The 18916-nt window shown below is 44.2% G+C and overlaps 1 protein-coding gene across 1 annotated transcript in view; it reads right to left on the bottom strand.

Annotated features, from left to right (window-relative positions):
- NEGR1 (neuronal growth regulator 1) overlaps positions 1–18916 on the bottom strand; it is a 342730-nt gene that overhangs the window by 170238 nt on the left and 153576 nt on the right. Inside the window, exon 2 of the mRNA XM_068953556.1 lies at positions 8190–8422. Coding sequence (XP_068809657.1) covers positions 8190–8422 — 233 coding nt within the window. The remainder of the gene's footprint in view (positions 1–8189; positions 8423–18916) is intronic.

Genomic DNA, 18916 nt, shown 5'->3' on the forward strand with positions numbered 1-18916 from the left:
CGAGCTGTTGCTCACCTCCTCAAACCAGTCTTTTCATCAATATCTTTATTAATAGAAATGGTAGAGACTATTTCATTGCTAGAACTCCAATACTTGAATGTGGAGATAGACAATTCTGTTCTAAAGGATTCCTCCTGCTTTGAGAGACTGTCTGTGACCCATTCAGATATTACTTTTCTAACTATTAACTAATTTAAAACACAGAATATCATCATGTACGTTTTTGCCCTTTGCATTAGATTTTAAGCCCATTCACCTTGGGCTTGCCCCAAGGTGGGTATTACTGGGTATTATTTGCTTACCCCCCTTGTTTTTCCCTCCTTACTTCTGCTTCTGGTGTTGCATAATGCAAAGAAACTACAGAAAGACATTTTGGACGCTGCTGAAAACATGTTTTGCAAGACTCTCACAGGTCACAAAACATCTCATTCTACTTAATTCAAAAGTAATAGACCTAATATGCTTTGGACCAGAGAGCAAATTATTATTTTGTGTTAATTATCCTTTGTCTTCAGATTTCGGAAGAGGGCAATTTCAGGTTTATAATGGAAACTCAGTTGCAGCAGTGACTGTAAAGTGTCTCCACCACTCCAGAATTGTTAGTCTCAGATTAGTGTGACCCTGTTCTATTTCAGATAAAATATTCCTGATTTCCATTAGTGTAAATGAGATCACCTGGCAAGGCAAACATTTCCCATGATTTAAAAATCTTTCAAAGAAGGGGAAAAGCCATACATACATTTATCAGAAAGGGATATCCCTGCAGCTCAATTTAATGCCAAGAGACGTAGAGTGTAGAAAGAATGTAATGAATGCAGAAAAACACACAAGCACTACAACAAACATTTTGATTGGTCATTAATGACAACCAACTGTTGTGTATATAGCCCACAGTAACAGCAACTCCAAATACGCTGTGTACGGAAGTGGATGGCTCGGTCTATTGTAAGGGTTTCTATTGCTGACTGAATCTCACTAAGCTATCTCTATCTGTGGAACAATTTCTCAAAGTCTTTTTCTTATTGTTCTGAGCAGGGACAAGATGATAACAGTGGCTGGCACTAGCAAGTTAATTTTATAACTAAAAGTGACATCCTACTCGAGTGCTAGCAATTTAAAAGAGTAATGGATTGTCAGTTTTAGCTGGAAAGTGGTTGTTATATGATTTGAGAAGTCCTTTGCATATTTATTTTGTCCCATTTTAAATAAATGTGGGTAAGATTTATCTTGTTAGCTCCAAATGCAAGCCAGACTGAGGAAATAAATTAGACTTTGCAAACATTGCAAAGACTAAATCAATACATTAATATTGAAGGAACATTAAGGAGGTTTATTAAACAGAAAAGGGGCCCTGAGTATTACTTTGGAAGTACTCTACATGCTTAAATCAAAAGCATTGGTTGCAGTTATGGATTAAATCTATAAATTGTATTTACATAGATGATTAAATTATTTACATACACATTGTATCAAGTATAGCTTACATACAGAAATGAAATGATACCGAGAAGGCAGAACAGGAATAAGTAAGTTTAGTGTCTCATATAGGGTGTATTTCTGGAGTAGTTCCAAAGGTGACTAGGATTCAACCCTGTGCGGATTATATTAAAATCAAAATTAAGATCTCAAGTAACTAATGTAAGAAAGCTTTTGTGTCACAAATTCCCCAGCGTTAGTTGTGCATCGAGTTGTGCATCCATCACACAAATAAAAAAAAAAAAACCCTCCAGATTCAGATGGGGCCACCACATCCCGGTGCAGATCGTCACCAAGATTAACAGCGTTGCCAGGCACCTCTTTTGCATGCAGAGATAAACACAGTTATTAGATCTTTAATTCCCTTTTTAGGAATACCACCATAGCCAACAAAGATGACCAGATTTAACGCCGGGTTTCCTGGCCACCCTTACCGCACAAGACACCCTTTGCCCTGGCGCTAGCAAGCTGCGCCGGCAGGAACCGAGACACCCTCCCTCAGCCGCTCTTCCTGAACACCCGACCCAGAACGCTGCAGTCACCAGCAACCCTCTCCTAATTTCTCAGTAAAATTCACTCATGACTAGTTTATATTTGTCTAATCTTGTACAAGAACTGTCCTTTAATTTGCATCATTATTCTCCCTTTGCCTGGTTATTCTCCCTTCCAGAGATTCATAGCAAACGTATTAATAAAGAGTAACAAACTTCATTCTGAGCCTTCGTTTTGCTAGGTTAAACAAAACAGTCTCTTTCAAACATGTTCTTTGTTACTCTAACCATCTTGGTAAACCCGTGTCAGCAGAGGTATTTCTGAACACTATATTCTGGCCTCTACCTTGCAGGCACCTAATGCAAGGTGCTCATACTGAGGGATCCTACCAGTCACAAACAAGTCGTATGACTTACACTCACCCAGGAGGGTGCAATAGCCTCGTTATTGTATCCTGACACCTGTAAAATATGAAGAGAGCTCAAGATTTTGGGCTTTGACCTTTAACTCTGCCCTAAAGCAAAATTAATTCTCAGGGATATTGGTAAACATGTCTTAATATTTCTGCAAATTGCAAAGCAAATGCAAGGTCAGAGGATGCAATTTAAACTTTGACATAATAAATGTCAGATTAGAAATTGCAGAAATTGCAACCTTTCCCTAGAAAATTATGAGTAAAGTAGTATGGTAAGAGGTATTTCATTTTCTGACTTCACTATGGCAAACATCTGATATTTAAATCATCTGCAGTTCATGACTTTGCAGATCAAGCATCTGGCTCTGATGTAGATTGAGTTGATTAAGAACTCCTGCCTTCTAAACTTTTAATTAATTACTTCATAACACTCATGCCTTTTTTTATTAAGGTCACTGAAATATTGTTAACTGGACTTCCTTCCTCCCTTTCATGTGATTTTTCTTTCATTGATGTAAATGTGGGCTAAAGAGACATTACGCTTTTTTTCTTTTTTATTTAGCTCATTTAGTTTTCTTGGTACAAATAGATTTAATTATGTAATAGTGATCTCAGCTTAACTTCTGGTGGTCCTGTGAAGGCACTGAGCAGGGATTTGGGAGATTCGGATTCAACCCCAAGTTCTGCCAGTGATCTCCTGAGCGACCTCGGCCGATTCACTAGCTCCCTTGAGCCCTCCCTGCTCCGGGTTCAGGTAGACGGGACAGCGGCCGGGAGGCTGCTGCTTTCTTCCAACCATGGTTATTGACCATGTCATTGGACAGTAACTTTTTGTGCACAAGATCTGTGGTTTAATCTGTGAGTGCACAATAGCTAGTGCAATGTAGCCTAAATAGCATTTTGGGATGCTATTGTGAAGAGACAAAAAAATAGATAGAAATGGAAGAGAAGTAATGGAAGCGGGGGACTAATTTTTTAAACTTAACTGCCAAGGACAAAACAGGAACCATTTACAGACTCAGTCACAGCAGCTAGCAGGAAGGCTGATTCTGTGGCTTGGACCTCTTCCCCTTTCTCTGTTTTATTCATGGGAAATAAGGCATCTTTAACCCACTAAAAAGTATTTATTTTCTGAAACACTCTCTAATAAAGATCGGAAATTGTCAGCCCAAATAGCAGCGTAAAGAATATTCAAAATGCCATCTACTAGATGTATGTCCTGAAGTGCGTACAGAAAGATCTCTCAGACACGCATGCAAAGAAGAAAAAAAGGGCAGATGGACTCACACAGCTTTTACAAGTGGGGGTTTCACAGCAAATGATTCAGAATTCAGAATCTGAACTTATTTAGGAGCTTATGAGCAGACAGAAATCTTTATTCTGTTAATTTATGACACGCTGCCTCCACCCCTGACCCTTTACCTTGTCCTGTTCTCAGTGAGGGAATGTCGTCTTCTCCTTGGAGGAAGCCTTCCCTATGCAGGGGGTTATGGCCTGTAGGGCAGGAGAATTTTAAAGGGCTAAGACTTTGCTTCTCAAAGTTTCCTTTGCTTCTGTCATTTCATGTGCTGCTGTAGATCTGCTGCTGAACGTTTATTCCCAATGTAAATGGAAAACTAGCCTTTTGTTTGAATGGTTTTACTTTGGCTTACGATCTTCTTTTCCTTTCTTTTATTTCTCCCTAATAGCAGAATTTATTTCTAATCCTTCAGTCTGAAGTCGCGAACAATACTAAAAGAAAACATAAAACTGCTTCTATAAAATGCTGTTATATCATCCCTATGAACCCTACTCAGCAAGACAGGCTATATAACCTTATAGCACCAATTAGCTATTTGATGCCTTCTTTACAGTCTTAGTTATTACAGTCTTGGTTACAGTCAGACAGGTCTATCTCCGTCTCAAAGGACGCATACATCTTGAATCTTTACCTCCCAGGTCACAGGATAGGAAGGTGAAGTGATTGTTTGACTAGCGGTGGAAGTATCAGACGATATGATTAAAATTGTTTACATGCTTAACTCAAGGCACAAGTCCCCTTCGGGCCCAGCTGTGATGCAAAGCAACACAGAGAGAGAGAAAGGCAACAGCAGCAGCGCGAGCGCCTACTGCTACGTTACCAGGCGGGAGCCGACGCTGACCCCGGCCGGATCTCACGTGGGGGCTGAGTGACCGGCACCGGCACACGTCAGGCCTGGCGGGCGCTCACAGCAAAACCCCTCAGCCCGGCACAGCCCCGACTTACCGCTCCCTACAGCATGCCGATACGTACCTCTGGACTTGAGCTGGCGTGGGAGGAAGGGGCCGCGGCGCGCGCGGAGCTGGGTCGGGGAGCGGGGCTCCCGGTGCGCCTCCGCCTGCACGCCCGCAGCTCCGTAGCTCCCCTCCACCCGACATGCTAATACAACTACACAGGAAAAAACATACGGACAGCGATTCTTTTTAGTGCTGTCTTGAAAATGGTTCTCTGGTCCTAGTTACGGTTCACAGATCTGGCCCCTATTTGCTATGTGAAATAGAACTGAAATAATATCGAAGTAATTGAATTGAATCCAATTGAAATAATATTTGAAAGTGTCAGAACTTCCTTCATGTCGGCTTCCCACTCCAACAGTATATAAATACTTCGGTAGTCCATGAACCGACTCTAACCGCACATAAGCAATACGTACATGGGTCTCCGCGCAGTAGCCGCCTTGGAGCAGAGGTTATAAAAATGACCAAGTTATGGCTTTTGGCTGTACTAATAAAATAATATTCTTTATGCAACAAACATACTCAGCTTTTACAAAACTAGTCTGCTGTACTTACAAACCAACAGGGTCTAAAAGTCCAGCGGTTAAAAATAATTAGTCTAACAAACATGTCACATGTTATTTGTAAGGGATTTTGGTGTGCCATATGGATTAATTGAGATTGCCATTTAAAGTCTACTGTTTTATATTCATTGCTTTATTACCCATTAAGAATGCAAAAGAAAATGTTAATGATGATTACACCAAAGACTAATAAATTAAAGCCTTAGGTTATACTTTGCATTTCTGAAGATATGCAATCGCTTAATAATTATGCATATTTTTAACTATTGAGTCATTATTTCTCTATATTCCTGTAGTTAGCTTAATTAATTATAAGCTTTTGTTTATATGTTTTATACATACAATTAATTTCCAACATTATTTTTTAGCCCCTTGTGTGAGGGCATTAGCTATTACAAAGATAATCAAAGCTAAGAATTGTTCACCCTGGAATAATACAATAAATATACCCACAGACATCCTTGCTCTGCAGTGCTTCTAACAGAAAAGCATCTCACGGCACGAAGTGGAGGGTTTTTATTAACAGTATTGGGATCTCAGACAATATTTCTCTGAGAAAATTGTTGTCTGGAAGAAAACAAAACTATGCATTTTTATGTTACGACAAAAACAGCTTAATTTTTTGCCTTTGCTGTTTATTTTGGTTTTAATCAATGGTTTGTTTTTGTTTTTGAAAAACTGCTTTATTCATTCTATTCTTTTTTTTTAAGCTGATGAGTTAATTCTTGTTTTCATAACAACGACTGTAATGGCACACACCAGAAACAACACTTGAGGTGCGCTAATGACATATTGTATTTTTTTTAAATGCCAGTAAAATACGTAGTAAACTTCACAGGTAAAGCTTCATGGGGGTCGGACAAATGCGCGGCGGCAGTTAAGCCAAACGCTGCGGGAACAGAAAGGAGGCCTGAGTCGTGGGGCTGCTGAGCGGGTATCAAACGCCCTCGGACGTCCTTTCTTGCGACCCACCTTCCCACGAGCGCCTTCAGGAACAGCGGACGCCGCCGGGCGGCTGGGTGCCTAAGCATTGTCATGCTTTCTTCTAGGCTGCCCTTGAAGACGTGTCTCCACAGAAGCCCACAAACCAGCCCGTTCTTCTCCTTTAAAGCGCTCGCCAGAGACCTCTCTTGGAGAAGGGGACTCGGGCGCCGGCGCGCCACGGCAGCCCTTGATCGCGCCGGCTGCAAACGCTGCCTGACAGATTGCGCTCGGCTGTCTGTCTCATGGCATCCTTCAGCTGTCTTTTTCTGATACTTTTATTACCTGATCATCAAAGCATGTCTTGTCATTTTGTTCCATCATCTCGTACAACAGGGTCCTGATCCCTGACGGCTATTCCTTGGTGTGTTACAATAATAGGATTAGTATTACGAGCAGAACCCTTTTCTCCTCCTTGTAGGCTTGCGCAAGTTGTGTTATTACTCTTTGCCAACTACAACCCTCTCCTTCAATCATTTTCATTTGGTAATGTTAAAAGTCAGCTTTAAAAAGCCCCAAAGTACGGGGCTCTGCCTACAAAGCGCTGTTCAGACTGCATGCGGCTGGGGTTAAGGACTACAGGGCTTCTGTGTGCTGAGACTGAGCGCAACGCTTTCCGTTCCTTTCTGCTTCTGAACGTGTTTTGACACCATCAAGGAAGTGGGGATGTTTCTCCTGGCAGGCTGTTATCTGGTTCAGTGCTAACACGCAGAGGCTGTACTCAGTGCCTCAGTCCACAACTTTAAATGGCGACTAGGATGGCCACTACAGGCACACTAACCAAATTCTGAACCATGCAGCAGACCTATAGCAAAGCTGAGGGCTGGACTAGAGACCCCCGAGGTCCCTTCCCACCTCAGTTATTCTGTGATTCCACACAGATGAAATTCCCTTGCTTTGCATCATAAAACGGAGACAACACCGCAACGATCTTAGAAAGCTGTTTGTTTCACTCTACTAATAACAGTTGCGTCAGACATTCACAGCTACACTTTGCACTGTGGCACAGACTTCATGCGCTGCAACACAGCAAGCGTCTGCTCTGAAATGGCCTATTAGGACTCTCTGCCTATTGCTACCCCAAAATAAGTGACTTCAGCTTGGAATTTCCTCCACCAGCTGCCGGCAGAGACAAGTTATCCCCTGGCTGGCAGCCAGAAAGCAACAACCGCAGCCCTGCCCGCACCTCCTGCTGGGACTGGGGGCAGCCGGACAGGCAACACACCCGAGCTGCTGGGAAATGCGGCTGGTTTCTTCTCTCCTTTTGCCATTTGACAGTTGATACAGGACGACTACCTGGCTCAAGAACATGATGACAGTGCCTGGCTATTATGTAGGGTGTTTTGTCACCAGAAACACTGTTAAGTGAAGTTCGAACAGACACTTCTTCAGCTGATAATTAGCCATAGCATATTACTAATGCAATACAACAAAATTTACCATTAAAGCACAATCCGGGCTTGACTCAGTTGCTGACACATCAGATGGAGCTGTGGCTATTTCATTCCTATTTCATTCCATAATGAATGGCAATATTGTTTTATTTGGGTCATAGTGAATAGAGTGAATAAGAAAAAAAAAAGATCCGAGAAAAGGGGGTTGCATAAAAGGGAAAGAAAGGATATCTTTATGGCAGGCTGTTGGGCTATGGCAGTAGGAACAGGGATTTAAACCTGACTTTGGCAGGTTGGAGTACTAATGGTGCACTCACTGATTTGACTCAGCACCACTATGTAAAGCATTCAGCAGGGACTGCCAAGGCTGTAGAGATCCACAGACCCTTCTGGGCTAAATATCTAATTGCAGGGGCCTGAAGGCAATTCTAATTTTATACATGATCAATTACGGGAGGTAAATTTAAATTAATTAAAAAACTATTAGACTGAGAAAATATATTCTAGAAAACAGATACCAAAAAAAGCAGACTTAATTGACTTTTCCCATCTATAAACCTGGATTTTTTTGCACATTTCAAATGAAGATTTGCAATTGGTTTGAACACGTACCTTGTACAGTTAAGTGCACCTGCATCGTTCTCGGAGTGTGCTGAGTTTGCACAGAACAAGTATAGGGACCATCATCGGTCACGTCTACATCCTGTATCTGCAGGCTGTACTCTCTTCTGTTTGCTGTTGCAATTGAAACTCGAGGATCTACAGACCACTTATCGCTTCCAGCAAAAATAATACTTGACCGATTCAGCCAGGCACCTTTTGAAGCTCCATCTTCCAAGTAACACCTGCGGAACAAAAATGGAACAGTAAGTATGAAAGTGTAAGGAGTTTTTAAATACCATCAACTGGCCACTGATTTTTAGACCTCAGTCTAAGAATCAATAGCAAGATACTGGTAAAAATCAGCTACAGCCAATACAACTACAGCGTGTCAGACTTGAACCTCAAAACACGTGAGTCATAAATTCAGAAAGTACTTTTCAAGATTATTTTGGCTTATCATAAAACAAACCCCCTATCTTAGAGACATTCAATAAACATAAATACTTTCGCCATGTTCTTCCTTTCTGATTCTCCTATTGTAACGTGTCGGTGGAGGAGTAGGTAGGAAGTCTCAGCTATTTCTGAACTGAACTCTGAGGCCTGGTGCGGTAACAGGCTGGAGCGTCTCAGCCAGCGGTCGGCAGCAGGCATGCACGCCGGGGCAAACTTACCGTCCTTCTCCAAGGGCAGGATAAACTTTGGCTTGCCTAGTTAAGTACCTAGGAAACTACCGCCACCAAAAAAAATATGACGACATCTTAGAATCTAAAAAAAAATTTCCTTTTTAAAAGGTTATTTAGATTTACAATTGCTAATTTTGTATTTTACACATCTTATTTAAAGTAAACGTACACTGAATTCGCTTGGATTTCCTAGATGACCACAACAATGAAACGTAAAGCACAGCTCTTTTAAGTAATTTTTAAAACATCAGTGGTATAGTAGTGACTCAAACTAGTGTGATTCGTTTAAAATACCATATTTTAGCTTTTGTACAATTACTGTTTATTAGAAAAAATTACCAAAAGTAGTGTTCTCGAGGATATAAACGGTCAGCTTAATTGGAGCTCTAGGAATAACATCCCCTACAGTCAGATGCAGATACATCCCAGACAGGTAGATACCCTTCCTTCTAAATTTTAGCTTGAAAATATCCCTCCAAAAATTAAAGACTTTCTTTGAAGTGAGTACAAATTACAGCTAGAGAATGAAAACACACCCCTCTGAGGACTCTGACAGCATTTCTACACAGTACCTTGGGGGTTTGAACATGGTACTTGAGATTGCTATGAAATTGCAAGCTGAATGCAACAGGGCAGGCTACTGCCAACTGTTTCAAACTAATCACTCGAAAAATATGAAGAACAAGGTGTATTGCAAAATCTCATTTGCAGTCAGTTTCACCATCTGCGCAGTCCAACACCAGTAGCAGTAATAAAGGTCAATGTTAATTGAAAATCTTTTCTGTAGATAGTCAACCAAAAAAAAAAGTATAACAGAAGCATAACCTGCTCAGGTAATGAAGGCACTGCAATATGCTGCCGTTGTCAATATTTTGTATTGGGGAAAACATTTTTAACCTCTCTTTAAAATAGCTTTTCACCTTAAGGAAGTCGCTCGCTGAGGAGCGGAGTTTTAAGGACACTATTCACTGCCGCCAACCAGTTCCCAAACCAGCACAGCATCACGTGCAGCTACAAAAACTTTGGCGGAAAAAGTGATACAAAGCTGGTGTATAATTCTGGTGGCAACTCCTAGCAAGTGGTTAGAAAATTACTCGAGCACTGGTAAATCAAAGACGGAAGAAAAGGAAACCGCTGTGCCGGGACGCGCGTGCCGAGCGGGCGCGACACGGCCCCGGCAGAGCGGCGGCCGGGCTGGCGCCCACGGAGCCGAGCCGGTAAGGGGCCTCGGAGCTCCTCTGGCTTTTCGGGCTCCCACTGAAGCTTTGGACTCCCCGTTTAATTCTCCTGGTAGCTGGAAAGCGATCAGTGATATCGGGAGCGGGCGTGAGAGTCAGAGACCGAAAGGATGTTAGAGGGCACCGCTCAGCCTCCCGTAGGCCTGCTGGCTGGCTGGTAAGCCAGCGCCTGGACAACACAGTCTGTACTCCCCACGGTCGCGTCTGACAGTAAAAGAGACGAGGGAAAGCTGTCAAGCCTGGGGATGCTCTCTTCCGCTTCAGCCAGAAAGAGGGCTGTTGCGAGCAGCAAGGAAAAACAGAGGAAGGAGCAGCAAACGAGGGAGGAAAACATAACCACAGGGAGAGCAGCAGTAAGGAGCAACTGAACACGGGACTGACTGAAGTGTGAGAATATGAAGAATATACAAACACGGAAAATACTTACGTACCACCTTGCCATAGACAAGGAAGTATCTGTCATAAGAAGAGGAGGACGGAAACGATGTTTTTGTAGAAGAAAATGGCAATAACTTAGAGAACATGATAAAACAGGAGTGGGAGAGCGTTGCCTGGAAGGAACGGGCAGCAAGCAGCTCAGGGAGCTGAGAAGCGAGGGGATAAAATGACAGACTATGCAAAATTTATATTTTACATATTGTAAATTTGTATATGCATATTGCATAACTTTCTTTATGAGCTGATTAAAAAGACTTTGAGCCCATATGCAGTGAGGCTAAGGATATCTAAGTATCAATGGCACGAGTACTGCTTTCCAGTTTTCCGTAAGGACAGAGACCTCGAGCGTGTGGGAGAAGGCAAAGCAGCTAATGGAATAGGCTGGAAATGACGGCACCGGAGGCGAAACGGAGCTCCGAAGTCAGGTTTGAGAGCAGTATCTATGGCAGTGTTCAGAAATAATTCGCTGGCGAAGTCATAAATCCAGGAATTTGTCTTTTTGTAAACAAACTGAAAGTGATACTATCTGCCTGGAAAATAACGAACATTTTTAAGGAGTGCCTCTTTAAGAAAATGGGCAAAGTGAATCAAGCAAATTTTAGGCTGTCCCTCGCTGGGACCTCAACAGAACGTCTAGCTTTAAAACAACTGTAGTTGTTGATGGAAGATAACACAAAGTGCAACAGGAGTCCTCCCAGAATAATGGGATATTTTTATTTGATAAAGCAAGAGGTTTTTTACATGAAGAAAATATGATAGCTCTCGTTTCTTTGATAAAGCATTAAAATAGTGCAAGTATGGAAATTGTTAGGTGGAAGGCAATGATGATTTTGTAGATGAAGCATATGGTATTGCTTAAAGGGGAAAAGATGACATTCCCATCAGGAAGAAGAAACTGGATGCATCGGGCTGAAATTCTTTGGAATGGATCATGAAAATAGCTATTTAATCATTTAATTAATGATCTCGACATGAAATCTGAAAGGGTTCTGACAGAAGCCGCTTACAATACAAGATAAGAAATCGCTGCTTATGTAGCAGAGAAATTGGGCTTTCAGGATGGAGAGCTCGGCGGGAAGCTGGGCATTCCTGCAGGAGGAGCTGTGTGCGATCTGGGCTGGCTTGGGGAAGACCTTCTGGAGGTCTTCTAAAAAGCTGTCAATTGATTCTCATGAGCAGATGATTGGGGAGGGAGCAGAAAAACCTCCAATGTTCACTGGTATTTTTACAATACCTTTCTAGAGCAGCTGGATACATTCAGCTATAGAAAATAAATAAATGAATTTTAAAAAAGGAATATTTGTGCAGGTAGCCCGTAGTTTCAGTGACCATTTAGAACTGCACTTACATCTTCGTTGTTTATACACACATCCAGAAACACGAGAGCATTACCATGATGCCTTCTTCCAACAAGGGAGCCCCCAGCTCCCTCCCAGCACATAAAAACAGCCCCACTTTCCAAATTCCCTGGTGTTTGTATAGCTTGTAAGAAAAAAAAAAAAGGCCTTGTTTAAAAAAAGAAAGCAAGCTGAAATTTAAGGGTATTAATTAAAGGCGAAAGCAGGATTTTCATCAGAATCCGAGTTCAATCACAGGACTTTCAGTTATGGTGAAAAGGGAAGCGTCAGCCAGCTGGAGCCGAGGCGGCTCCGGCGGCGAGTCGGAGCTAGCTCCCAGGCCCGGCGCCGCGCTCTCCCAGCCGCTGAGGTCCCCGAAAACCCTCGCGTAAGCACAGCTCTGCTGGCAGCAAGGAGAAAAGCTGAGCTAAAACAGTGCCTAAGGGACCATGAGACCTCCTGCTGTTTCACTCCATGTACAAAGGCTTTGTGTGGGGGAAAAAAAAACTTGCTAAAAGCATAAATTCTGTTTTATTAATTCTCTATCATGGATAGAGAGGAAAGTCCGCTAAAACCAAGTTTCATTTATACGCTACTGATTAACAAAAAGAATACAGTACGCAATTGCAGTACAAAATATGAAAACAGGAACAAAAATGGAGCAGAGTTCAGTCATCGAAGGTGATTTTCAAGACTGATGGAAAAAACCACGAAAGAGTATTTCTGGAAACGTAACCAGGAGAAAACGAGAAAACGTACCAAGTTGTTGTTCACGACTCTCTCTAAACATGGTTATTTTGGAAGCACACGGGGTTCAAAGTAAAAAGAATATTCTGAATAAGGTTCTTGGAAACAGGTTAAATATTTTACCTGTAAAATAGGCTTTAGGTTGTGCTCATATTCAATGCCATAATACTATCCTTTCTCCACATTTACTCAAACCCTGTGCAAATTCCCAAATACAGTGGGAGCGAGCGACTGGCCTGCCTCTGCCGCAGAATTTGGCGGAACTGATTTTCATGGGACAGCCCTGAAATCGCAGAGAGCCAACGCGCCGTGTCCTCCCAGTGCACGAGCAAAATGCAAAGGATAAAGTGTTTATGTTCTGCATACAAGAAGCAATCCAATGCTTCATTTCAGATAGGTTTTCTAATCTAACAAATTTAATCCCTTTCTGTTTACAAATCACTTCTCATTTCTGAAAATGCAATCATTGTTTATAAGCATTCTGCAGCCCACTTGAGCTGCCCGTTGATCGCAAGCGCGACCGGCCGCTGAAGGCAATGCTGCTGCGCTCGGGTCACAGTCGCAGAGGAGTGAAAATGACAAATAAGGATTTCTTCCTTTTCAGATGAAAGATTGTTTTCTATTTTTCCCAAACATTTATAATTTTCTGACTAAACAGCAGTCTTTCCACAAATACGTGTGTGACACAGCCCCCGACTCCGTATGCGTGAATGTCTGCCAAGAACGAACACGAAGAGCAACAGAAGTATTGACCCCGAGCAAGCCGAGGGCTTTGGCCAGCGTTCACGGCTTCACGCTGCGATGCCACCGCTGGCGTGTACTCGTGCAGAACCTCTTCAGTTTCGCCCGTAAAATAAATGTCTCACATACTTCACCTCAAGATGCACGCCTTCATTTTAATTAAGAATACCATTTTAGCATTAATTGTTAGGCCTCACACAGTAAAGTGATAATTTTGTGTTATGTTCGTCGCACGAGCATAACAGTATCTGGAAACATACAGGTTCTTTACGTTTTCTTTTGACTGAAACACCACTATGGTTTGCTTTCTGAAAAACAGATGCGGACGGGCCCGACAGCTTGGCTTGCCGCGCGCACCCCGTGCCCCGCTTCCCGCCAGCCCCCGTGGGGCCACCGCGCCGCTCCGCGCCCCGGGCAGGCGCTGCCGAAGAGCGCGGCGAAAACGTCCCTTGCCTTCAAGGCGGGAGCAGGGCGCTTGGGCCAAACACGTTACAAACCCTGAAACGTGACGCTCGCCAAGCTGAGTTTTACTGAAAACTCGGTTGAGCACCGAAGGCTTCGCCCGTAAGGCCTGCAAGCGTTTCAGGCAGCTTCAGCCCAAGTTTGCAGCGAACGCGCGAACGCTTTCAAGGCAGCCTGACGGGCGGTTTTATCTCACGCAAAGCTACGAGGGACGTGAAGGCCCCCAGCGCCCCTCTGTCAGCGTTAGCCTGATGCTCACCTCGGGTCCAAGGTCGTCTTCAACCTCTGCTAGCCGGGAGTGCTACGGAGATTACTGAGTTTGTTGAGAAGATGATAACCAGTATAACATGAAAATATTATGGGCCTTCCCTCTCTCTCCCCTCTTAGCTGCTGTTTATTTTTAACCCTCCGGCTCATCGTGGCAGCATTTTCGTAAAAAAGGTAATTTTTAAAACGTATGCATGGTGCCAATTATTTTTTATAAGTTAATAATAACACTGCAGCAATATTAAAGTGTAGCAATCATAAAATAAAGGAGGCATTTGCTCTTTTTACCATTACATCTCTTGGGAAAGTTTTGATTAAACTGTAGTTGAACATGGAAGATATTTCTTCTAATTTTAAACTTAGAGAGATGATTGGAAAAAGACTAATTTATTTTTTAACTGATGATTGTAATCAGAAGCACTCTACTCCACACGAATAAAAAACAGATTTTAATGTTAGCTGTCACATATGGATGAAAGTATTTTATTATTTTTCCCACCATTATTAACGGGGATGATCTTCTGTAATTTGTAAGCATAGAAAAATACAGTCTCGCCTAATTTCCTTTAAATTTTTAATCCTCTCTTTTCGATACCTCCCACTTCCCTAGCTCTCTAGCGTATTCTCCCCCCCCCCCCATAATTAAAACATAGACTTATTAATCTTTGCGGAAACAGCTCTTCTGAGTTGCTTAATTAGACCCGCACACGAAAGGCAGCGGCGGAGCCCCCACCTCGCTCACGCCGGAGCCAGCGGCACGCAGCTGGCACACAAAGCTTGCTCACGTCGCGCTCAGCACCTGAACCGCTTCGCTCCCAGCAGCCTTATACACGCCGTCCAGGCTTAGCTCCCGATAGCGCTCCAAAAAAAAAAACTTCATTGCAGTAAGATCGAAAGCTAGCTTTTTGCCCAGTTCTTGTGCAGCTACCTGCTCGCCTCGGGTTGCAGGCTAACAGGGCAGATGAAGTAAAAAACTTCCTTATACATGTGTGGGTAATTCAGCAACCTTGTGCTGAAGACAAATACGCTGAAGACACTCTCTCCAAAGGTAGCAGGTGTACTCCCGAGAGCGGCCCCGCGCCTTCTGCCCCCCGCGCCTCCCCGCAGCGCTCCCACTTCGCCCCTGTGCCCTGGGGCCTCCCTTCCGGCGGCGCCGTGCCCAGCGCCGGCCGGGCAAAGCCGGAAGACCGGGAAAATCCACTCGCAGACGGTTTCACTGCAGAACTGCAGAGCCCAGTCCGGTGCGCAAAGCACAGCTCAGCCTCAGAGGACCACACCAAGGACATCTGGTGAGCTGCTTCCCTCACAAAACCATCTCCCCGTTAGTAGGACGGATGTACCTCCTCAGCACATCATTCATTTTTGCATAGGCTAGGTCTATAAAACAAGTACTATCTGTTGAAATTTCTGTGAAAATTTCTATTCATTTAGAATTTCTCTCATTTAAAAATCTTGAAATTCTTTTTTTTTTCCCCCCTGAAAACCTAGAAGAATTTAACTTTCATTTTTGGAAGTTTTATTTAAGTGGTGCTCTGGGTGCTGAAGGAGCTGACCCTAACTCCCTCAACAGCCGGCCCTTTTTGGGACCCTGTGTGTTCACCACAGAGGAGAAAGCAGGTGTGAAGCACTTAATAGGGCCTTCTGGTTTACAACATCTTTTTTTAAGTCAGCTTTTCCCTTGGTAATGAGTTATAGCTGCTTTTCGTTCAGAAGAAAACCTTTCCTCAGAACAGAGAAACCCTGTGCAAGAAACAATTTTGCTAAACTTTTTCTGCTTTAGAAGCAGATTGGCTTTGAGCTAAGCAGCAAGTGAAGAAGAACCACAACAGGATCAGGGTTCAGTCGAGGTAAACTCCTAAAAGTTCAGAGCATCATTTAACACATCTGAACTCAAGAATAGGGAAATCACACCAGAAACCTTTTAAGAGCTTTTGGGAAGCCCCTTTAACGGGGGCTAACCCAGAACCAAGAGACCGGCATCTCAAACGTTTCTTAAACTAAGTAAACTTCTCTGACCAATAAAAATTACTCAGCTGCAATTACAAGCGATGCTTTACCATAGCCCTTTGCAATCACAATCAGGTTTCTCATGCCTACGGATTATAGCTGGAAGCCTGGCAATTCTGCATAACGTTTTGCTCAGCTGCTCATTACAGCTTTTTGTTTACATAATTTTACTTATAAAAGACCCTCACACCTTAAGGCAACTGATGCATTGATAGAGAGGAGTCTTCCCTGGCCAGCAAGCAGGTTGATACGCTCTGAGCCCCTGCTGCTTTCCTGCAGCCCCCCGTCCGCCTGCGCTGCTGGAGTTACCGCTGCAAGCTCAGGATCTGCCGAAGGCTGTTTCAGACAGAAAGTGTGTCTGCGTGAGCTCACCCTATCCTAAGCAGAAAAAGGCTGTAGCCGCAAGAGTGCCTTTTCCTCTCGGAGTTAATCTGCACTAACCACCGCTACGCCTGCGAGAATGAAAACGCCGACCGCGGAGCACAGGCTGGTGGAAGATGTGGCCAGGGTTCAGCAGCAAATGTTGGGGATAATTATTTCTAAAGCATGACAAGCACCAAAATATTACAGAGGAACTGTAGCCGGGAAGCAAGACATACAGCACATTAATGAAAAGAAAGACTTAAGAGTTGGAGAGACATGTAAAAAAACTGTAGAGAAATTGCTAAGAATCGTCTTAGGAAGACAACGTTTTTCGAGAAGCAACACTGTTTATTTATGAAACATGCACATGTTAAATTCTCCTGCAGAGGGAGACTGTTGTTTCACGAATGGAACAGAAATCTGCAGAGACAGTTCTAGAAAGTGGATAAAAAGGAGTCAAATGAAACAAATAAGAAGTTGTTTTTGAACGGAAGCCATGAAGTCAGAAGCACAGAACTGCCTCCCGCGGCAGTCCAGACAGACCTGCTTTCCTCGGCTTGGCAGCTGCTTCATAACCTGCGCTGAACCCTGCTAACCTCATTCCAGTTCACGTTGATTTTTCAGTTCCTCCCAGTAAAATTATCTATTTCCTTACGTCTGCTTAAAAAAGGAACAGCAGCATCCAGGGGAGGTGTGGCGAGGTTTCTTTATGCAAGTCTGCGCGTCCCAGCTGCTCAGCTGCCTGCGGCGGCCCCGCGCTGCGCGGCGGCCCCGGCGAGGCAGCACCCGAGGCCGGCGGTGCCGCGGGGCGCACCCAGCTCTTTCTGTCCTCCGCGCAGCCACCGGCTCGCGGCACGCGTTTGCGAACCGTGCAGTTTAACTTCCAGGGGCTGAAAGCAACGCCAGCCCTGCTCTGTTGCCCTGTAAAACCCTTCAGCATCCAAGTGCCCCGCGCACAGGCCGCGGCGTCCCATCACCGCGGCCACCTCCGCTCCTTCTCCTGCCGCTCGTTGTCTGTCTGATTGCCAAGTCCTCGCTCCTTCCTACTGCCTTGCTACCAATTTTCCTTCTACATAATCAGCAGGTCCCAGCATTTCCATTGTTCTTCTTCTTTCTGTGCCGGTGGCGGAGGGAGCTCTGATTATATATTTCGGTGCTAACACACGCGGACGAGCCTTCTCCCCGACCTCTGCTCTGCAGGCGTTCTGCTTTTCAAGCACCTTAATCTGCAGTCGGTACCAAATCCTTCTTAAAGCCAGTTTTCTTGCCGGGGGGGGTGTTGCAGTGCCTGCCCTGCACAGCACCCAGGGTCCCCGGGGAGCCCCGGAGCGCCACCGACGTCCGCACCACCGCTGCGCGTGACAGCGGCCGAATCACAGCCGAAGGAGACGGGAAGAACGAGAATTCCCACCGCCGCCTCCGGGCGTTAGGAAGGAGCGTCTGGCCGGGGAGAAAGGCTCCTGCCGGCGGCGGGAGAGGGGCGCCCAGGCGCCCGCCGGCTGCGGGGAACCCACCTGCGACCTTCCCAGGAGAACCTCGCCTCCCTGGCCGCTCAGCACCGCGGGGACAGACTGACGCCGGTCTCCAGCTGCTCCCGGTTGTCCCCCCCCCCCCCCGTCTCCTCGCTCAGTTGTCTTCAGGCAAATAATAGATTAATCTGTTCCATTTACAGTGCTGCCAAATGAGCTAACAATGTCACAGTATCTTTCCCCCTTTTCAGCTGAACAGACTTGACATAGCTGGGATTTTTTTACCCAATGTTTGCATTCAAATAATTCGTTTAGCACCATATCAATATACTTACTCATAATTACCTCCTTTAAATAAAGACCTTTTTACACATTTACCAGTCTCTGTTTTCTGGGATTCGCAGCAGTATGTTCTGCTGCTTTCTAAAGCGGGAGTTTAGAACCGGACAACTCCAAATTTAGGGAGGAACTGAGATAAATCTTTAAATATTGGCTAACCCAAGGACTTTTTCAAAAGAAGGGATAAGAGCACGAGCTTTTTATCTGGCAAACTGCCTGAAATAAATGGGGATATGTGCCACCTGAATTTTCATGACTAATTAGCATAATTAACCTCCCTGCTCTCCTCCTATGCCCCTCCACTGCTCTTGGGAATCAATGTATAGTTTATTAAATGTGAGAGTATGTCACATGGTCTGCTGTAAAGCTGGGCACGACAAAGCTACCAGGAACCTATCAACCTGCTGCTGACACGCAGGACAGGACTGAGAGAGAAAGCAGCATTAAGCTTCTTCATTACACATCTGCAGCGTCTTGAGTTTTCTTCCAGGCAACCACAGCGGGAAACATCCTTGGCAGCCAGATTTCTCAATAGCAGCAGGGAAACTGATAAATGTCTCCATGTTAGTTGCTCCTGGAAGGGCTGCACTGAAGAGACAGCTAATTTCTTTAATTAAAGTTTAAATTTTTTAGAAACTGATAGTT

This window comes from Struthio camelus, chromosome 8, assembly GCF_040807025.1.
Source record: "Struthio camelus isolate bStrCam1 chromosome 8, bStrCam1.hap1, whole genome shotgun sequence".
Lineage (NCBI taxonomy): Eukaryota > Metazoa > Chordata > Aves > Struthioniformes > Struthionidae > Struthio > Struthio camelus.